Genomic DNA, 22,926 nt, shown 5'->3' with positions numbered 1-22,926 from the left:
ATGGAGATTGTTTTAAGATTAATTATTAACTGGGAATGGTTAGGGAAAAGGAGTAATCTGTAAAAAGAACAAATTTACAATTGCATAGACTGTGAGCCTGTTGTTGGGTAGGAATTGTCTCTATTTGATGCCAAATTGTACTTTCCAAGTGCTTAGTACAGTACTCTGCACACAGTAAGCACTCAATAAATATGATTGAATGAATGAATGAATGAAAAATAACAAAAGACTTAGGAAACATTTCCTTTTTCCCTTGTAAAGCTAATGATTAGTTTTAATCCACTCAGTTTCATTTCCAAAAGGTAAGGTCCATGTATTGATACATCCCAGTTAGCTCCTCTAGTTTCAGATAAAGAGAAACTTAGTGTTAATAATAATAATAATAATAATAATAGCATTTATTAAGCACTTACTCTGTGCAAAGCACTGTTCTAAGTGCTGGGGAGGTTACAAAGTGATCAGGTTGTCCCACGGGGGGGCTCACAGTCTTCATCCCCATTTGACAGATGAGGAAACTGAGGCCCAGAGAAGTTAAGTGACTTGCCCAATGTCACACAGCTGACAATTGGGGGAGCTGGGCTTTGAACCCATGACCTCTAACTCCAAAGCCCGTGCTCTTTCCACTGAGCTAAAGTGATGGAGCACTAAACAGTATAATTTCCCATGGGAATAAAGTGCATCAGTGCATTCCCAATATCCAAAAAATTGACCAAAACAGTGTAAGTCTATTTAAAATAATAAAAGCACAATAAACATAGTCATATGGGCAAATAGCAACTAAAAATGAACCAATAATGAAAAATACATTTGATTCTTTTTTGTGAATGTGTAGGTAAATGCACTCTAGGCAATAAGCTCCTTGGGGGCAGGGTTAGCATCTTCCAACTCTATTATATCATACTTTCCCAAATATTTAGTAGAGTACTCTGCACAAAGCACTCAATAAATACCATTGATTGATTGATTGGGAATAATAATGAAAATTGTGATATTTGTTAAGTGCTTACTATGTGCCAAGCACTGTTCTAAGTGTTGGGGTAAATATAAGTTTTTCAGGCTGGGCACAGTCCCTGTCCTACATGGGGCTCACAATTTAAGTAGAAGGGAGAATGGATATTTAATACCATTTTATAGATGAGGAAACCAAGGCACAGGGAACTTAGGTGACTTGTTTATGGTCCAACATCAAGCAATTGCTAGGGCCAGGACTAGAACACAGGTCCTCTGATTCCCAGGACCATGCTCTTTATACCAGGCCATGCTGCATTATAGTATTTAAGTGCTTACTATATGTCAAGCACTGTCCTACATTCTGAGATATATAAAAGCTAATCAGGTAAGTACTCAGTCCCTGTCCCACATGGGACTCTCAATCTGAATAGGAGGGAGAACAGGTTTTGAATACTATTTTACAGTTGAGGAAACTGAGGCACAGAGAAGTTGAGTGACTTGCCCAAGGTAACACAGTAAGCACTGGCAGAGGTGGGATTAGAACCCAGGTCCTCTGACTCCCAGGCCGGTGCTCTTTCCACTAGGCTAGGCTACTCCTCATTTGCAATCTTTCACACCCTATTCAGCAAAAAGGCACCTTGTTCTAGCATGCAAGAGATCTATTATTTGCTAATGCTAATTGAACAAAACACTCATCCAATGGGTTTTAATCTCGCTATTCAAGTTGACCAAAGTTCTTCATATGTTAAGGGCTGAAGAAGGAAGATTTTTCCTTGCATGTGTTGCAAAATAAGAGCATTATTGCAAAGCTAGAGAGCATTGTAAAAATGTGAGCATTAAACTCTAATATTGCTATTGAAAAAAGTGCTGAGAATCATTTTCATAGGTTATCTCTGCAGGAAATTTCAAGGAAAGTATGTTTCTAATGTTCAGTGAAGAGGTTTTCTGTGTTGAAATATTGTTCCTAAACATGCATTCATTCATTCATTCAATCATATTTATTGAGCACTTTATGCAGAGTACTGTTTTAAGCGCTTGGAAAGTACAATTCAGCAATAAAGAGAGACAATTCCTGCCCACACTGGGCTTACAGTCTAGAATGGGGGAGACAGACATCAAAGTAAACAAGCATTAATAACATCAATATAAATAAATAGAATTATAGCTATGTGCACATCAAAACAAGTAAACACGCATTACTATATATATATATATATATATATATATATATATATATATATATATATATATATATATATATATATATATATATGCAAGTGCTGTGGGATAGGGAGGCAGAGTAGAGCAAAGGGAGCAAGTTGGAGTGATGGGAAGGGGAGAGGGAGCTAAGGAAAAGGGAGGCTTCAAGTAGACCATGCTGCTCTGCACACCGTAAGTGTTCAATAAATAAAACTGATTGATTGAGGAAAGGGGAAAATGTCAGGGAAGTCTACTAAACCCTATACTTGGTCCAGAAATGGAGTTGCCATCTTGCTGCTCTCCATGTTTGGTTCCCCCCTTGCAGCTCCAAAGGACCATGGGAGCTATCTTAGCAGCCTACCCTGACACACAGTCACCTTCTTTGATGGCTGGATTACTATTTGACCAACTGCAATCAGCATAGGCTAGTGGATAAAGCCTGGGCCTGGGAAGCAGAAGGACCTAGGTTTTAATCTCGGCTCCAACAACTGTCTGCTGTGGGAAATTGGACAAGTCGCTTCACTTCTCTGTGCCTCAGCTATTTAATCTGTAAAATGGGGATCAAGACTGTGAGCCCCATGTGGGACATGTACTGTGTCCACTCTGATTAGCTTGTATCTAGCCCAGCACTTAGTACAGTGCCAGGCACATCGTAGGCACTTAACAAATATCATAAACAACAACAACTGCATATCAAGATTTTCCACTCATCCTTTAGTCCCCTTCCCTTGCTCTGCTAGCTGCCACTGTCACTTTGGAAAACAGCTAAGCAGTACCTCAAATATGTAGGATGGTTAAATCCAACTAATATATAATTTGAGGGGAAAAAAAATCAGAACTGTTTTCTTCCCCAGCTATTCTCAGCTGAAAGACTGAAAAATGAAACTAACATGAAAGTTCTAGGTTTTGTATCATGTCATGCATGTAAGACAACAAATCCAGTCAAAGGGTAGGGACCTTATCAACTCTGGTTTCTGGATAGTAGTTCTGGCAATTCTGTGCTTTTTGTGGGTGCCTGGTGAATGTTCACAATGAGGATGAGGAAGGTGTCTAGACCAGTGTCTGTCTCAGTTTCAGTAAAATTCCTCTGAGCTACTGCTCTTTTGCAGGAGAGCTCTGAACAATTTTGCATGTCAGGCCACCAATAATTCATCAGGCTGTCAGTGTGAGGTGATAGGTGCCTGAATTTTTGATGCCATTTCCAGTTATTAATTACATATTTCATTCCACTGCACACTCACCTCATTTAGCTTTCTACCATTTCTCATGTTATTCTGAAAGCTATTTCTCAAATACTGTAACCCTGTGATGGTAACACTATAATCCTGTAATATTAAGCCCATTGTAATACTGGCAAAGTGCCTAGAATACAGTAACAGTTGAACACTGAAAACCAAGGGATCTGAGGCTGCAGAAGAGAGGAGGCATTGAGACTCGCATGGGAGGGATATTTAGGGGAAGAATTATTATTATTATTTTTTTTGTTTCACAAATCTCATCCAGATGAGTTGAGCCCCACTTGGGTAGTGGGACCCCTGGTGGGTTTGCAGCTACATCATGTTACACCCTGGACAGGAGTAGGGTGGTCAGAGTTCACAGTGGGAAAAACAAAACAAAACGAAACAACCCACTAAACAGTCTCATCTGTACAGGGAATTAGAAATTTCCAAAGTGCGATTGAAAACAAAACTTTATTTTCATTTGCACAATGTCATTTTTTCCTAGGCACCCTTGGTATACCCAACATTCATTTTCTTAAAATTAAGCCTTAGCCATTGTTTTGGAATAAGAAAGAAAAAAAGGCAGTGTTCACAAAAGACGTACACCATTATAATGATAGATGTTGTGTAAAGCCTTATTTTTCAAATGACTTTTAAGCAACAACTCTATGCGGGAAGCTGAAATGATTTCCTTGGGTTTTTAAACACATTGCAATATGATGGGTAAGCAGGGAAGAATAATAATATTTTTTACGGCTGAATTAACCTACATACAACCAAGTCAGTTTAAACTGTTATGCTTCCTTCTTGGAAGTATATATGTAAATAAGTATTCCTTCAATTCTATCTTTTCACTAAACTAATGGTCTATTACTTCAACATTTCTGTTTTTTACAAGTCTAACTAATGAACCTTAAGAGTTAACTGGATTTTCTTCCTCTGAAGAGTCAAAAGCTTAGGCATATGCTATTTGTCTTTGAGAAGAATGTATGGACATAATAACGTCCTATTGCTCATAGCTGAGTTCCAACATCTTCTGACAATTCCTGTCTGTTTCACAAACATTGACTCGTGGCAGATAGAATTAGGTTGCTTTGTGGACGGGAAATCCAAGACAAAAGAAAGGATCAATGACATGTTCCTTACCCCTAGCATTTTTATATATATGCCCATTTGTACCACATATAGACATGTACATATACATAAATATATGGCATAGTTATTCTACTCCCCATTTAACCCTTATTATTCCTACTGTTCCCATTATTTGTAAACATCCATCCAGTCGCCTTTATTAAGAGCTTACTGTGTGCAGAGCACAGTACTAAGCACTTGGGAGAGTAGAGTGAAACAATGAAACAGACATACTCCCTGCCCATAGTAAGCTTACCATCTGGAGGGCTCACATGTATCTGTCTTCCCCATTCTATTGTGAGCTCCCTGTGAACAGAGAACCTGTATTCTGTTTCTGCTGGACTTTTCCAAGCATTTACTTGAGTGTTTTGCACTCTGGATTGCTGAAAACCATTAATGCTTTTAGACTGTGAGCCCACTGTTGGGTAGGGACTGTCTCTATATGTTGCCAATTTGTACTTCCCAAGCGCTTAGGACAGTGCTCTGCACATAGTAAGCGCTCAATAAATACAATTGATGATAATTAATGCTACTACTGCTACTTCTACTTGTCCAGAGGCACACAACAAATCAATGGCAGTGTGAAAACTCAGCTCTGATCCAGGATAATCGCTTCCTTGTAAGCTCTAATAGACTGAAAGCTCCTTGTGGGCAGTAAACATATCTACTAATTCTGTTGAATTATACTCTCCCAAGCACCAGGTACGTGCTCTGCACATGGTAAGGTTCAATAAATATGATGGATTGAATGATTTTTTTTCCTATACCTACAACACTCTCTACAAGCCTCTTCTGCCTCTTTATATTGTAAATCATGTCTGGTGCCACCTACATGCCATGATGTTACATCAAAAAGCATGGCAGGATCACAAAAAATGATGCCTTGGAATTCAGGCAATTCACAAGCATCATAGCAATATTCTTCACGTAACACCTTTGCTATGTAGGATATACAAGAATAGAGTAACTGCAGAACATCCTGATAGCTGCTGTAGAGTGAAATTAAGAAACACTTTGAAGACATGATAAGGCAGTCTCATTCAGAGGAGCACTGCTATTGACAAGTGAGAGAGAGCTGAAGAAGACAGATCAGCTTAGTGTAGTGCAATTAAAAATGAGGTGACTCAGAATAAAGATTCAACAGCAATAACTGTGGTATTTGGTCAGTGCTTACTATGTGCCAAGCACTACACTAACCACTGGAGTAGATAAACATAGTCACTCCAGGAAATCAGAGGACCTGGGCTCTGATCCCAGTCCCACCACTTGCCTGCTGTGAAAACTTGGATGAGTCATTTACCTTCTCTGCTCCTCAGTTTCCTCAGTGGTAAAATGCAGATTAAATACCTATTCTTCCTCCTACTTAGACCATGAGCCCTTTGCAGGGCAAGGGATGTGTCCAACTTGATTAGTTTTTATTTACCTCAGTTTTTACCTCAAGGCCCTACTGAGAGCTCACCTCCTCCAGGAGGCCTTCCCAGACTGAGCCCCCACCTTCCTCTCCTCCTCCTCCCCCTCTGTATCCCCCACCTTACTTCCTTCCCTTCCCCACAGCACCTGTATATATGTTTGTACGTATTTATTACTCTATTTATTTTACTTGTACATATCTATTCTATTTATTTTATTTTGTTAATATGTTTTGTTTTGTTCTCTGTCTCCCCCTTCTAGACTGTGAGCCCACTGTTGGGTAGGGACCATCTCTATATGTTGCCAACTTGTACTTCCCAAGCGCTTAGTACAGTGCTCTGCACACAGTAAGCGCTCAAATACAGTTGATTGATTGATTGATTTAGTACAGAACTTAGCATATAGTAAGCACTTTTCAAATACCGTTATTATTGTTATTATTACTACTACTAATAAAATATTCTCAGGTGGACAGCTCTGTCCTCCTGCAATATTTGCCTTAATGGTTAGAAGGGCTACCCATCTGCTGGCATTTTCTTTATTCTGGATCCCTGCAGGAGTATAGGGAGTAGAAAGAGCACAGGCCTGGGAATCAGAGGACCTGGGTTCTAATACCAGCTCTGCTGCCACTTCTCTGCAGTGTGACCTGGGGCAAGTCACTTCACTTCTCGATGCCTTAGTTACCTCAGTGGTAAAATGGAGATTTTATCATTTTACCTGTTCTCCCTCCTGTCTAGACTGTGAGCCCCATGATTTTCTTCACATGATTATCTTGATACATGGTAAGCACTTTAGAAATAACACATTATCAAGTTGATCAAGGGATAATGTCTCAGCACACACCTAGAACATGTTAACTACAGTCTACAATTAAAATTGACTACTAACTGTTTCATTAACCTTCTTCATCTGCATTATAGGTCTATGGGTTTTCTAAAAACTACAGCTAGATCAAATTAATTTCCTCTACTGATCATCAGGGTCATCAAGCATCTTCTGTTCAATTCAAGCTATTGATCAACCACCTGAAAACCAATCCTGCTCCTCAGAAACTATGTGACGCATCTCTTTTAGGGTGAACTATTTTTGCTTCATTGATCAGTCTATAGTGAAAACCTACAGAGAGCAAAGCCCCTTAGGAGGTGGGACTGGTACTTTTTTGCATAATGCTTTCTTCTGCTTTAAGCTTGCTAAAGTCCTTATCTATCGGTCTTACTTGTTGAGGGGCTACTGTGTTCAGAGCACAGTACGAAGTGCTTTGGTCTAGACTGTAAGGTCTTTATATGCAGAAAAGATATCTACCAACTCGGTTTTAGTGTACTCTCCCAAGAGCTTAGTGCAGTGCTCTGCACAGAGCAAGTTCCAAGTAAATACCATTGATTGAATGACTGATTGAGAGTACAATAGAAGACGTGATCCTCTAGAAAAATGCAGAGTTTATCACTTGGGTTATGAAACTTCAATCTTCAAAAACCCCTGTCCTGGAGATTGAAAAAGAGGGATTACAAAAAGGTTGGAATAATTGGACTGATCAGTCAATCACATTTATTGAGTGCTTACTGGGTGCAGAGCACTGTACTAAGTACTTGGGAGAGTACAATGTAGCAGAATTGGAAGGCATGTTCCCTACCTACAGCAAGCTTATATGCATGCTTAGGAGTTTCTGAGGTTTTGAATGGTAGAAGAATCCACCTGTTTCTGTGCCTTTCCTTAGTTTGTACTGATTCTTTTCAAAAAAAGAGTAATTTACATTCATCTTGGGCCTGTGAGTCAGAGAATCTGAGTTCTAAAGCCGGCTCCGCCATTTGCTTGCTGTGTGACATTGGACAAGTCACTTATCGTCTCTGTGTTTGTTTCCTCATCTGTTAAATGGGGATGCAATATCTGTTCTCCTTCCTAGTTAGACTGAGATCCCCTCGTGGGACAAGGACTGTGTCCGACCTAATTATCTTGTATCTACCCAAGAGTTTTAGAACAGTGTTGGGCCCAGAGTAAGCACTTAAGAAATATTACCATTATTATGGTTATTACTCTGTATGTATGAGATATCTATCACAGAATATTTTTGTGTTCATTCATTCATCCAATCATATTTATTGAGTGCTTACTGTGTGCACAGCACTGTACTAAGTGACTGCCCACTGGAGTCTGCCTGAGCTACTTGTCCCAGTCTTTTCAAGTGCTTCATTCATTCATTCAATCGTATTTATTGAGCACTTACTGTGTGCAGAGCACTGTACTAACCGCTTGGAAAGTACAATTCTGCAACAGATAGAAACAGTCCCTAACCAACAACGGACTCCATCACTCAAGTAGAAGCAGCTCTAAATTTTACTTCCCAACATTTTTTTTCCTGGGCATTTTCCATTTCACTAATAATCCTAATAATAATGATGACGATAATAACTGTGGTATTTAAGTGCTCACTATGTTCTAGGTACTGTACTGAGTGCTGGGATGGATACAAGCAAATTGGATTGGACACATTTACTGCCCCTCACGGGGTTCACAGTCCTAATCCTGATTATTATAGATGAGGGAACTGAGGCACAGAGAAGTTAAGTGACTTGCCCAAGGTTACATAGCAGACAAGTGGCAGAGCTGGGATTAGAACCCATATCCTCCGACTCCCAAGTCCGGGCTCTTGCCACTAAGCTACATTGCTTCTCTTAGATTAGTGGTGTTTTAACTGAGTTTTGAGAAATAGGCAACAGAATAGAAAGGATTCAGAAGAGAAGGTTACATGTAAATGAACATTTTAACTGCTCTTCCATGTTTCTGCATTAAGGAACGGGGCTGTGATTCCTTATTAGCCAGGATTGAACTGCCCAGGTATCAGATACGTAGTTGAACACTCAGATATTTTGTTATTGTTAATTTTAAATAAGGTCTCTGATTTGGGTTTCAGATAATTAAGCTAACCATCTGTTTGATTAGCTCCTGCATATTGACTTTGGCAATTAAATAGACTGGACCTCATTTAGTTACAAAAGCCAATGAATCATAATGATTATTTCCAGATGAGACCCTTTTAAAAGCTTCTCTGGAACAGTGTTTCTTAGAGATGGGCAGCTTCTCAGCTGGTGGTTGTCACCTCTAAATATTTACTGAGTGTGACTAGAGTGCAGTGGTAGATACCAGGAATGTGTACTAGATGGGTCTGGTGATCACTCTCAAAGCCTTATTGAAATCATATCTTCTCCAAGAGGCCTCCCCCAATTAAGCACTTATTTCCTCTACTCCCTCTCCCTTCTGCATCACCCTGCACTTGGATTTGTACCCTGCATTCACCCCATCCTTAGCCCCACAGTACATATCCACAATATATTTTAACTTCAGTCACCCCTCCAGGTTGTAAGCTCCTTGTGGGCAGGGTTCATGTCTACCAAATATATCACACTCTCCCAAGGGCACACAGTAATCGCTCCATTAATACAACTCATGGATCAATGAAGGAACCCTCTTTGGTTGGAGCAAAAGTCCTGGGGAACAGGGATGATGCATTTCATGAAATGTCAAAAGACCCTGAGGATTCTCTGCTACACATAGATAAAGATAATAAGAAGCAGCACAGTCTAGTGGAAAGCATGTGGGTCCAGGAGTCCGAAGACCTGGGTTTTAATCTCGGCACTGCCACTTGCCTGCTGTGTGACCTGGGGCAATTCATTTAACTACTCTGTTCTTCAGTTTCCTCCTCTGTAAAATGGGGATTAAAAACATGTTCTCCTTCTCTCTTAGACTGAGAGTCCCACATGGGACAGGGACAGCATCTGATCTTATGATCTTGTAGCTACTCTAGCACTTAGTACATTGTAAGTGCTTAGCAGATACCACAATTATTATGATTATTAGCAATTTCTTCTACTATTAAAGGCTACCAACTGGGAACCTCTGGCCTGACTCGGGGTCTGGGAAGGGGTGGGAAGATAGTTCAATATTGTTGGACTAGAGATTGAAAATGGGTCTATTTTTAAAATAAAATGTATTTGTTAAGTGCCAGGCACTGTTCTAGGCACTGGGGTAGATTTAAGGTAATCAGGGTGTGCACAGTCCCTGTTCTCCTGAGACTCATAGTCTAAGCAGAAGGGAGTAGAATTAAATCCCCATTTCACAGATGAAATAATTGAGATGCAGAGAAGTTAACTGACTTGCCCATGGTCTCACAGCAGGCCAGTGGCAGAGCCACTAGAACCCAAATTCTCTTCTTTCCTAGGTCTGTGCTCTTTCTACTAAGCCACTCTGCCATTGTTGCTGGAACCCCATTCATTACTTGTGTAGTATTCTTGCTGATTTTTGTAGAGGCATCTATAAACCACGTACTATGTGCTAAATGCTAGAGTAGATACAATATAAACATACTGGACAGTCCCTGTCCCATACAGTGGGTCATAATCTAAGAGGTAGGGCAAGGAGTCACTCTATTCTCATTTTACAGATGAGGAAACTAAGGCATTGAGCATTTAAGTAACTTATGCAAGGTCACAGTAACTTATGCAAGGCCACAAAGCAGGAAGGTGGCAAAGCCAGGATTAGAACCCAGATCTTCTGATTCCTTAGCATGTGCTCTTTTCACTAGGCCACACTTCTTAGCTGCAATGTTATTTTACCAAGCCTAATTATTTTCTAGTTGTAATTCCCTTGGAATGCCTAATGTTTAGTCTGTCAACAGTCTACTTATTGGCTACCAATACAAAGATTTGCACACATGGAAAATATATTTCTTAGAAATTTCTAGCTTTCAAGTGAATGATTCTGCCAGTGTTATGAATACATCCTATAATTTGGCTACCAACCTCATAGTATCTCAGTCTGCGATGACCTTCCAGGAATAGTTTGTTTGGAAGGGGAAATAACAAAAATGCTGCCTTCAGTTTAGGCAGAGTTCTCAGTGCCAATCGTTTATTGTCATATTTAACATCTGTTCCTTCCATTTGTCTCCAACGATGATTCCTTGTCATTTCATTCACTTTGGTGGACTTCACTGGCTCTGTGTGCATGGAACTAATCTAATGGCGGATTGAAAACATTCCACACAATCCCTGTGAAACTTAATGATGCTAACGATATTCGAATCGTTAGCCAGCTAATGTTAGTAGGATTTTAAGATAGCACTTTTTGATACATTGAGCACTGGTGGAGCATTCAGCTCTGCCAAGAACCCAAAAACATAGAGAGAATGGAGATACTATGCCAATTCGGCAGAGGGCAAACTGTTCAGCAGGTTGAGAAGGCTACTTGGAATTCACCAGCTTCTAATCCCAGCTCTGCCACTTGTCTGCTGCGTGACCTTAGGCATTTAACTTTTCTATGCCTCAGTCATCTCATCTATAAAATGGGGATTAAGACTCTGAGCCTTGTGTGGGGCAGGAACTGGATCCAACAAACCCCGGATCTGCCACTTTTTTTAATGGCATTTATTAAGCACTTACTATGTGCAAAGCACTGTTCTAAACACTGGGAAGGTTACAAGGTGATCAGGTTGTCCCATGCGGAGCTCACAGTCTAAACCCCATTTTACAGATTAGGTAACTGAGGCACACAGAAGTTAAGTGACTTGCCCAAAGTCACACAGCTGACAATTGGCAGAGCAGGGATTTGAACCCATGATCTCTGACTCCAAAGCCCGTGCTCTTTCCACAGAAGAGGGATTTGAACCCATGGTCTCTGACTCCAAAGCCTGTGCTCTTTCTACTGAGCCACTCTGCTTCTCTGTGTGACTGTGTGTAAGTCAATAAACTTCTCTGTGCCTCAGTTACCTGATCTGTAAAATGGGGATTTAGACTGTGAGCCCCACGTGGGACAACCTGATCACCTTGTATCCTCCCCAGTGCTTAGAACAGTGCTTTGCACATAGTAAGTGCTTAACAAATGCCATTATTATCATTATTATTATTATTTTGTATCTACCCCTGCATTTAGTACAGTATTTGGCGCATAATAAGTGCCTAACAATTACCACAATTATTATTATTAACATTATTACACATGCTTTGGTGGGACTGACAGCTATTAACTAGCTAATATCTAGCTAATGTTGGGGAATATAATTCAAGCACTTTTTGTTGTAGTTCAGCATAGGAAAGCAGCATGGCCTAGTGGATAGAGCATGGGCCTGGGAGTCAGAAAGACATGGGTTCTAATCCCAGCTCCACCACTTGTCTGTGATGTGACCTTGGGCAAGTCACTTAATTTCTCTATGCCACAGATACCTCATCTGTAAAATGGGGATTAGGACTGTGAGCCCCATGTGGGACAGGGACTATGTCCAATCTGATTAGCTTGCATCTTTCCCAGTGATTAGTACAGTTTTTGACACATAGTAAGTGCTTAGCATGGCATAGCGATTTAGAGTCTGGGCTGGGAGTCAGAAGGTCATGGGTTCTAATCCTGGCTCTGCCACTTGGCTGCTGTGTGACCTTGGCCAAGTTATTTTACTTCTCTGTGCCTCAGTTATCTCATCTGTAAAATTGGGATTGAGACTTCGAGCCCCACATGGGGCAGTGACTGTGTCCAACCCAATTTGCTTATATTCACCCCAGCATTTAGTACAGTGGCTTGCACACAGTAAGTATTTAACAAATACCACAATTATTATGATTATTATATATCATCATCAGGTTTGACATCAGGCAAAGTGCCATTCCTTTATAAGACTGTCACCTTGAGGGTTCTTGCTGATTGGTCTGTCACCCACTGATTGGCAGCTGTTGCCCAAGAGAGCTGGAGGTTCTGGGCTGCTTCCTTCACTCTACTGTCACCTTCTCTGAATACTGGGGTGCTGCCTGCCCCGAGGTCCATGTGGGGTTCTAGACTAGAAAAGTCTAAAATGCTTGTCTATTTTTTAGGCAGAATTGAGGGTATCAAGTTCTTGGGTGGGCTTCCAAGAAGAACTAGTGGTAGGGGTGCAATTTCCATGAGCATTAGTTTGGTGTTTAACATCAGATTTGCCCATGCAGATTTGGGCCAGAAGTAGCAGATTGAATAGATTACCTTTCTTGACAAACAGTGTGAAGCCTGAGCAGCCCTAACCAGTGTTTTTTCTGCTTCTACTTGAAACGCCAGAGAAGCTCCAAAAAGCTCCCCTTCCATCCCCCGTACACCTCAGCTTTGCCAGACAGAACCTGCCCTTTTCTTCGAGGCTTTTCTAAAAAGTCACCGCTTCCATTAGCCATTCCCTGAATGCTTCCTACCTCGTCATAATAACCATGATATCAACTTTGCCATTTCAGCCATTCTGATTCACTTTATGTTCTGATCTGTTCATTTTTGTCATCACTTTATTTCTGTTGTATTGTCAAGAACTCTTACTAGTCTTTATGGAGTTGTATGTTTGTCCTCCTGTTAGATTGAATGATTGTCCAAGGGTAGGGATGTGTCTGTTTCCCAAGCATGTAAAATCATGTTCTGCTATATTATGCACTTGATAAATCTTTTAAATGTGAATACAATGTCCAATCCCCAGGCAATCATGGGTAAAGTTTTTACTCCTTTCCCTTTACCCTTTCCACTCAACCTTTGAAATCACTTTTACTACACCAGGCCTAAGTTCTGTGGAATAAGCAAGGACAAACTTTTGCCTGATAAAATTGATTTTCCACAGAGAGCTGGGGAGGTACGACAAGAGGTAATTTCATTCATTGTTCAGAGAGAAAACAAATGATTCTGTCAAGAGCTACAGTCAGAGAGCTGGATGCTCGTAGCTATCACTGTAAAGAAAATGAGAAATATGGAAAAGAAAAAAAAATCACCAGGAGCTATGAGAATCCTGGGTCCTCAGCTACAGCTCTGATTTCCTTAAAATATGTTTAACAACTCTTTTTACTGGCTCAATCAGGGTTTATTATGGACTAAGAAGGGGAAGGAATTTTTAGATCATGAACCGACAACGAGGTCATCATAGCTTAGCCATGGGGTCCATCCAGACCTATGTTATATCTCAACAGTGGTATCCATGGGTGCTCCAAAGTGATGGTTGTCTTCCTAGAGTCCATCCTCATCACTGGGGATGGACCACCCCTAACCCTAATGGATTTTGGTTCACCCAAATGCCAAAAGGCAGAAAGGCTGCCAGTGTAGTGGGGAAAATATTGGCATCTGAACTGAGGGAGTGGAAGCTCATAATCAATCACAAACGTGCTCATCTCCTGGACCTTCTATTCTTGATATTTGAGTGTCCTAGGCATGTACTTAGGTTTCAATGAGAATAGCAGGAGCAAATCCCGCACACAGACACTTGGGTACCCCACATACCTGTGCCTTGTCCAATTAGTCCTACCTCACCTATCTTCTCCCCTTCTACAGCCCAGCCCATACACTCTGCTCCTCTGCCGCTAACCTCCTCACTGTGCCACATTCTCGCCTGTCCCACTATCGACCCCTGGCCCATGTCCTACCACTGGCCTGGAATGTTCTCCCTCCACACATCCGCCAAACTAGCTCTCTTCCTCCCTTCAAAATCCTACTGAGAGCTCACCTCCAGGAGGCCTTCCCAGACTGAGCCCCATCCTTATCCTCTGCTCCCCTTCCCATCACCCCCACTCCCTCCCTCTGCCCTACACCCTTCCCCTCCCCACAGCACTTGTATATATTTGTACATATTTATTACTCTATTTTATGAATGATGTGTATATATCTATAATTCTATTTGTTTTGATGGTATTGACACCTGTCTACTTGTTTTGTTTTGCTGTCTGTCTCCCCCTTCTAGACTGGGAGTCCGTTGTTGGGTAGGAACTGTCTCTATAAGTTTCCGATTTGTACTTCCCAAACCCTTAGTACAGTGCTCTGCACACAGTAAGTGGTCAATAAATATGATTGAATGAATTAGTCAATCAACCAATTATATTTATTAAGTACATGCAGACCACCCTCCTAAGCTTTTGGGAGAGTACAATATCACAGAGTTGGTAGACATACTCCCTGGCTACAGGGAGCTTACAACCTAAAAAGAGCTGACATTCTAGAATTTGTTCTATAGATTTTTGGAACAATTTCTTGTCTCAATTATCTAAGATGAAAAAGCTGCATTATGTCTTCCCAGTTAGAAATTGAACCCTAGTGAACATTTTACACATATTGGTCTTAGTAACATGTCAAACTCCAACTCTGAATGGGATTCTGCAACTACTTTTTTTGGTGATCAACAACTCGAAGTATATGACATTCATTTTTGTCTTTCATTTGTTTAATTAGAATTCTATGTCTTTGTTTTGGGCACATTGTGTACTCTAAATAATTCCTTCTCTGTAATACTAGTGATGTCACCAAATACTGATGGGACCAGATCATGCTGTTAATATTTATTTCATAAGGCAGATTCTGCTATCTGAAATGATGATAATTGGAAAGATTTATAGATTTGTTCTTTTAAGGTTCTTTTAACTTCTTTAAGGTTTTTACTGCTCTTTTAATTCTCACCAATTTTTGACTAGTCTTCTCAATGACTCATTATCTCCCAGATGGTAAATTTGTTGCAGTAAACCTTGTAAGTCTGCACATAGTAAGCATTCAATAAATGCCATTGATTTATTTATTGATTTGTCCCCTTAATAGACCTGGAGTGGCTAGTCCTCTCCATTTTACAGATGAGGTAACTAATGCACAGAGAAGTTAAGTGAGTTACTCAAGGTCACACAGCAGGAAAGGGTCAAAGCTGGGATTAAAACTCAGGGCCTACTGACTCCTAGGCCTGCAATCTAACCACTAGACCATGTTGCTTCTCATTCCCTGCCCACCACAAGCTTACACTCTTATTCTCATTATATCTGTAAACTCTCTGTGGGCAGGACATGTGTCTACCAACTCTGTATTGTACTCTCCCAAGGACTTAGTACAGGTCTCTCCACACAGTAAGTGCTCAATAAATTCCACAGATGATGAAAAGGGCCAACAATCATTTTTCTTCTTAAGGAGAGCTAAGGAATCTTTTTCAACCTAATTTCCAATTTTGTGAATGATTTTGTTGCCATAGTTCACTGCATACAGATATTGGATTTGCTCATTTTCCCGTACCCCTTTAATGTTGCAGCTTTCCTGGAGCCTCCAGTTCATTAGTAATCAGGATTTAAGAAACATTTTTATTAAGATACTATTTCAGCTCACATTTTCTTCATTTAAAGTAAATGGAAAAAATAAAACATGCAAATTTGTGCATCATGATGTCAATTATCTTGTGACAGCTCTCAGCCCTATAATCTATCATGTGGCTCAGTGAAATGTGTCTGGTCTGAATATTTAAACCATGTTGAAACGATATCTATGTCTAAATCCAAATAATATAAAATTAATGTAAACACAGGACATTTAGTGCATCGTATCACTTCTCTCTACACAGTATACCTCCTCTGTGAACCCCATGTGGGACAGGGACTGTATATGACTTAATTTATTTCTACTCTAGTGCTTAGAACAGTGCTTGACACATAATATGTACTTAACAAATATCATCATTATTCTGAGGTTTTAGGACAAAGAAAATATACAAATTGTTGCATAAATAACATAAGTGTATGCCTCTTTCTACTGAGACTAGACTGGCCCTCTGCCTATCTGAATCCTATGCACAGATCTTTTTTTTCCACAGCTTTAATACTACTGTGAAGATGCTGAGTATTTTCCCCCCAAAGCATATTTGTATCTATTTCTTAATTTTATCCTCAGTCAACCTATCCAATCAATGATATTTATTTAGCACTAACTGTAAGGAGAGCACTGTACTAAGTGTGTAGGAGAGTGCAATGTAATAGAATTATCTCTTTCTCACCACTTCTCTGTGAGGGAGGAAGAGGCAGAAATTATCATCCCTAGTTTACAGATGAGGAAACTAAGGTTCTGAGATATTAAGTGACTTACTTGAGATCATCAAACAAGTCAGTGGCAAAGCTGGGACTAGAGTCCCCTGAATTCCAGACTGATGCTCTGTCTATGCTATAGAAGCAGCATGGCGTAGTAGATAGAGCTTAGTACAGTGCTCTGCACACAGTAAACACTCAATAAATATGATTGAATGAATAGAGCACGGGCCTGGGAGTCAGAAGGTTGTGGGTTCTAATCCTGATTCTCCCATTTGTCTGCCATCTGACCTTGGGCAAGTCACTTAACTTCTCTGTGCTTCAGTTACCTCATCTGTAAATTGGAGATTGAGAGTGTGAGTCCCACATGGGACAGGGACTATGCCCAACCCAATTTGCTTGTATCCACCTCAGTGCTTAGTACAATGTCTGGCACATAGTTCTTAACAAATACCAGAATCATTATTATTATATAGGTTCAGAGCCCTCTTTAGTAGTGATCCCAGTGTTCTGAACAGTATTGTAGTGACTTGGAGCTGTTATTATGGCTTCTAGATGACCTAACCACTCTTCTTGGTAGCAATTTTACCAAAATATCTTCTTCCTGGATTAAAATGATGTCGATAATCTAATTTAGATACACAGGGCCAAAGTTATGCTTTTGGCACTCATTTTAAACACTAGTGGTACAATGGATGTAACTCTCTTCTACCTTCTGTAGGTTAATATTATGATTAGAAGCAGTCTAGCCTAGTGGAAAGAGCCCAGAACTGGGAGTCAGGAGATCTAAGTTCTAATTCTGGCTCCTCCATGTGCCTTTTGTATGAAGCTGGGCAAGGCATTTAACTTTTCTGTGACTTGTTTTCTTCAACCTTCCAACCTCCCTCCCCCTCAGTCTGTGAACCCTATAAAGGACAGGGTGTGTAGCTGTTCTGATGGTTTTGTACTTAACCTGGATCTGAGAACAGTGTTTGGCACTTAGTAATGCTATTATTATCATTTTACTATTATCATTTTATTATTATCAATAATAAAAATATTTTGAAAAAGTGAGCATCTTTTTCCCTTCTTTCTAGATTTAGATTGGGTGACACAGAAACTTATGCTTCAAACTGCTAAGGCGACTTTTGGCCAACTCACCCAGGTAAGAAGAAATGTCTACAAGTGTCTCCATTCCACTGGTGGTTTCTCAAGGCTCCTTGTACTGTATAATTCCAAGCATATAGTACCATGTTCTGTGCACAGTAAGTGCTTAATAAGTATGGAGCCTCATGAATATGAAAGGATATAGAGGATCTGGCAGGAAATAGTCCCTTAATCTGTTAACATGACTGCAAAATCAATATTGCCCTAGAAACTCAATGCATGGGGAAAATGGCAGTGAGTGTAAGATTCTGAGACTGATCATAGACCCTGTTTATGGATATTCTTGATGCTTAAAATCCTGACAGCCACAGTAGGCTACCCAAATTAATAATAATGATGGTACTCTGTGCCAAACACTGTTGTAAGCACTGTTCTAATGGGGTAGATGCAAGGTAATCAGATTGTCCCACGTGGGGCTCACAATCTTCATCCCCATTTGACAGATGAGGGAACTGAGGCCCAGAGGAGTTAAATAACTTGCCCAAGGTCATTCAGCTGACAAGTGGCGGAGTTGGGATTAGAACCTGTGACCTCTGACTCCCAAGCCCAGGTTCTTTCCACTAAGCCACACTACTTCCCAGTTGCCATGTTTCAGTCAAAACAAAGATAAACAAGAACGGGCCTCCTCACAAAGCTTCATTAATTTCTTTGAAAAAGCCTTTCCCACAAAGAGCACCAACAACTTACAAACTGCTAGTTCTGTATCCCTTTTATGTGTCCTGCTAATGATACAAAGGAAATACTATTTACATTTGTTATATGACAGTATTACCGATGTGTTAACTAACTGTGGCCCATAAAGTATTCATGCTTTTGGTGGGGGTTTTCTCAGGCAGAGGTTAAGGATGGAGATAGAACAAGGTTGCTCTCTCAAAAGATGTGTTGCTAAATCCACAGGAACCTTGAATGAGAAAATTGGGCTTGTTATTAAGCACACATTCTTGGGTGCCATGGATAGGCCAACTGGTGTCCTTCTTCCCCATTTTCTCCTCCTCCCCACAACTTAGATTCATTCATTCAGTTGTATTTATTGCACCCTTACTGTGTGCAGAGGCACCATACCAAGTGCTTGAAAAGTACAATACAGCAATAGAGACAATCCCTTCCCTCAGTGGGCTTACAGTCTAGGGGTGGGAGGAGATAGACCTCAAAACATGTAAACAGGCATCAATATAAGTAGAATTATAGATATATACATATGTACATAGGTGTTGGGGGGTTGGGGGGGGCGGAAGAGCAACAGGAGCGAGTCGAGGTGAAGCAGAAGGGAGAGGGAGCTGAGGAAAAGGGGGCTTAATCTGGGAAAGCCTCTTGGAGGAGGGGGCTTTGAAGGGGGGAAGGGAGACTGACAGATTTGAGGAGCTAGGGCATTCCAAGCCAGAGGTAGGACTTGGGCCAGGGTTCGGTGGCAAGACAGGTGAGGTTGAGGGACAGTGAGAAGGTTAGCACCTAAGGGAGTGGAGTGTGTGGGCTGGGATGTAGAAGGAGAGAAGGGAGGTGAGGGAAGAAGGGGCAATGTGATGGAGAGCTTTAAAGCGAAGAGTGAGGAGTTTTTGTTTGATATGGAGATTAATAGGCAACCACCTGAGATTTTTGAGGAGGGGGGTGACATCTTCTGAACATTTCTGTAGAAAGATAATCCAGGCAGCAGAGTGAAGTATGGATTCCTTGCTTTAAGTGGGCTTGTGCTTGGCTTGGACCTTGCTGTTCTCTGAAAGAAAGTTGCAGTCTGGGCCACATTGGCAGGGAGACATAAAAAGTGGAGTCATAAGTGATAATGATAATAATATCTGTGGTATTTGTTAAGCACTTACTATGTGCCAGGCCATGTACTAAGTACTGGGGTAAATACAGGCAAATCAGGTTGGACACAGTCCCTGTTCTACTTGGGGCTCAAAGTCTTAATCCTCATTTTACAGATGAGGTAACTGAAGCCCAGAGAAGTGAAATGACTTGCCCAAGGTCACATAGCAGACATGTGGTAGAACCAGAATTAGAACCCAGGTCCTACTGACTAGGAGGCCTGTGCTCTATCCACTAGACCACACTGTTTGCTAAGTTGAGGGTGGGCTTCCTATCCTCTTACAGTGCTTCCTCACCTGCAGTTCAGATCCCAGGACAGCATCAGGGATGAACCCTGGGCATGAGCTCTGCAGGGCATGTGAGAGGAGAGACGGAAGATTCATTTTCATTCTCCACAGTCATTAGCACTCATGGAAAATTTCTTCAAACTCTGTGGCTTCACCCAAACCGTAATCCATTTTAGTGTATGTCACCCTAATAGATTGTAAGCTCCTTGGGAACAAGGATCATATTTGCTAACTTAATCATACACTCCCTAACACTTAGTCCAGTATTCTGCCCAGTGTAAATGGTCAATTAATATGATTGATTGATCTCTCCACTCACCCAGAAAAGTGATGTCCCCCAAAATACATTTTTCTTTCCTCCATGTCTGTCTCTAGCATGGTTCACTCTGCTATATGAACCTGGTCCCATGTTCAAAGGGATCTCTGGGACTCTGCAATCCCTGTGAATTTTCTCCCTGGGGTTTGGCTGTGGGGTGAGACCCACTCCAGTGGTAGAAATACACAAGGGCTTCTGACCTATCCAATCTTAGTAATTCTGTCCTCTCATGAAACAGTGCTTCTCGAGTTTTTTGTTTCAAAATGCTTTGGAGCATAGAATCCTTCCCCTCATTAATCCCCCAACTACCCTCTAGACTGTAAACTCCTTGTGGGCAGAGAACATGTCTACCAACACTGTTGTATCATACTCTTACAAGCACTTAGTACAGTGCTCTGCACACAGTAAGCACTCAATAAATACCATTGATTTATTCTAGGGCAGCCTCTGCTGTCCCCAGAGAAAGACCTGCTCCATTTTGCTAAGATCCTATCTGTACTCTGCACCAATACGCTAGCTTGGATGTTGGTAGTAAATAAAGAATTTTTAAAATGTTGAAAACCTAGCTGGCTCCCCCAGAGTTATGTTGCCAATTTATATTTCCCAAGTGCTTAGTACAATGGTCTGCACACAGTAAGTGCTTAATAAATATGTTTGAAAGAATGAATGAATGAGTTAGCCTTGTCACATAGTTCCAATGGTCCATCTGTTTTAAATCTGCTGTTTAACATTAATCTATACAAAATGAATTTTAATGGGCTTTGGTAATGAGAGTCGCTTGATTAGCAAAATGTGATTTTTTTTAGATCAGTCTCAAAATAGAAAACTTTATTTATAAATCTTTAGAGCCAGTGCCAGAGAGCTTTGAGGATGATTCTGGTTTAAGACAAGTTGTGCTATCCTGGCTAGGCTCATGGAGATGGAGGGAATTACTATTCAATATTACTAATAGCTCCCAAGGTCTCTGTTCACAGGTCTGGGCAGGTGCGAAGAACATAACCAGACATGCTAATTGTGCCTGCCCAGATCTGTGGAGAGGGATGTCAGCACTAGCAATTGTTTCTGCCTCCTACACCTGCTGCTGAGGGGGGGGGAAACAGCAGTGGCAACATGATAGTCTAGCCAATGGCTAGAGAAGGAGAGTGAAGAGAAAATGTGAGGCATTGATGAAGGTATGGAAAGATCTGGGTGAGACTGGGGAAACAGTGATTAGAAGGCAAAGATGGAAGGGAAAGGGAAAATACACAAGAAAGAGAAATATAGGGAGGGGGAGGTAGGAATGAGACATGAGGTAGATTTGAGAAAAAGGTTAATGGAGACTATGAGAAGAAGGGGAAAGAGACTATATGATGGCAGAGAGAAAGATCATGGGTAGGTGGGGAGCTGAGAAGATATAAGAGTGGGGAGGCACAGGGGGAGATAGAGAATTGTTTTATTGACAGAATTGATACCATCAGGTCCGAGCTCCCCAGAACAGCTCAACATCCTTTCAACATCCCCTCTCTCTCACCTCCTTCTCAACATCCACTCTCTCATCCCTCCCCTAAGCTGTATCTCAAGCAATCCACACCCTCTACCTGTGTCTCAAACCCCACCCTTTCTCACTTTCTCAAACCACTCGTACTCACTCTTCTTCCCTCCCTGACCACCATCTTCAACTACCCATTCTCTGATAGCTCTTCCCTTCTGACTTCAAACATGTTCACATCTCCCCATCCTGAAAGAAACATTCTCTGAATCGCATTGCCCCCTCTAGCTCTTGCTCCCAAGCTTCTCAAGTAAGTTGTATATACCTGCTGCCTCAATTTCCTTCTTTCTCCAACTCTGCTCTTGACTCTACCATCTGGTCTCATTCCTCTTCTCTCTAATGATACTGTTTTCTGCAGGGTCACCAGTGATCTTTTCTGTGTTTAGCAAAAACCATTACCATGACTGCAAGGAAGAACAACTTAAGCCTGTACTCTGATGGCAGCTAAAGTTTTGTTGCTGCATCATGGCATTTCCATCATTCAATCAATTAATGTCATTTAGTGAATGCTTACTGTGTGCAGAACACACTGTACTAGGCATAATTCCTGCCCATAAGGAGCTTACAGTCTAGAGAGAAAAACAGGCACTAAAATAAATTACAGATGGATATACCTGTAAGTGCTGTGGGGCTGGGGGTGAGTGAATATCCAAGTGCTTAAGTAGTAAAGAGTCAAGCTCATAGAAAACACAGAAAGAAGGTCTTAGGCATGGCTGTTGGGGCTTAGTCAGGGAAGGCCTCTTGGAGGATTTGATTTTATTAGGGCTTTGAAAGGTGGGGAGAGTGGTGATATGAAGATATGAAATGGGAGGGAGTTCCATGCTAGAGGGAGGATGTGAGGAAGGGGTCAGTGGAGGCATAGACAAGATCAAGGTGAGCAGATTAGCAAAGAGGAGTTGTTTGGTTAGAGGTGTAATAGGAGGTTAGTGAGGTAAGGTAGGAGAGAGACAGAGCTGATTGAGTGTCTTAAAGCCATGGTAAAGTTTCTGTTTGAAGTTGGATGAGCAACTATTAGAGGTTTTTGATAAGTTGGGAAATGCGGATTGGACTTTTTTTTCTTTTTTTTTTAGAAAAGTGATCCAGGCAGCAGAGTGAAGTATGAACTAGAGAGGAAAGAGGCAGGAGGCAGAGAGGTCAGCAA

At 41.1% G+C, this 22,926-nt stretch overlaps 1 protein-coding gene and 1 long non-coding RNA gene across 2 annotated transcripts in view; one reads left to right on the top strand and one right to left on the bottom strand.

The window, feature by feature from the left end:
• Positions 1–22,926, bottom strand: part of LOC119927222 — a 112,740-nt gene that overhangs the window by 25,353 nt on the left and 64,461 nt on the right. The gene's annotated exons all lie outside the window — the stretch shown is intronic.
• LOC119927220 (cyclic nucleotide-binding domain-containing protein 1-like) overlaps positions 1–22,926 on the top strand; it is a 200,025-nt gene that overhangs the window by 131,017 nt on the left and 46,082 nt on the right. The window contains exon 7 of the mRNA XM_038745747.1: positions 17,782–17,849. Coding sequence (XP_038601675.1) covers positions 17,782–17,849 — 68 coding nt within the window. The remainder of the gene's footprint in view (positions 1–17,781; positions 17,850–22,926) is intronic.

The sequence above is a fragment of the Tachyglossus aculeatus genome, chromosome 4 (assembly GCF_015852505.1).
Source record: "Tachyglossus aculeatus isolate mTacAcu1 chromosome 4, mTacAcu1.pri, whole genome shotgun sequence".
Classification (NCBI taxonomy): domain Eukaryota; kingdom Metazoa; phylum Chordata; class Mammalia; order Monotremata; family Tachyglossidae; genus Tachyglossus; species Tachyglossus aculeatus.
Note: the sequence above shows the minus strand (reverse complement) of the source record. Positions and strands in the feature narration are given on the sequence as shown.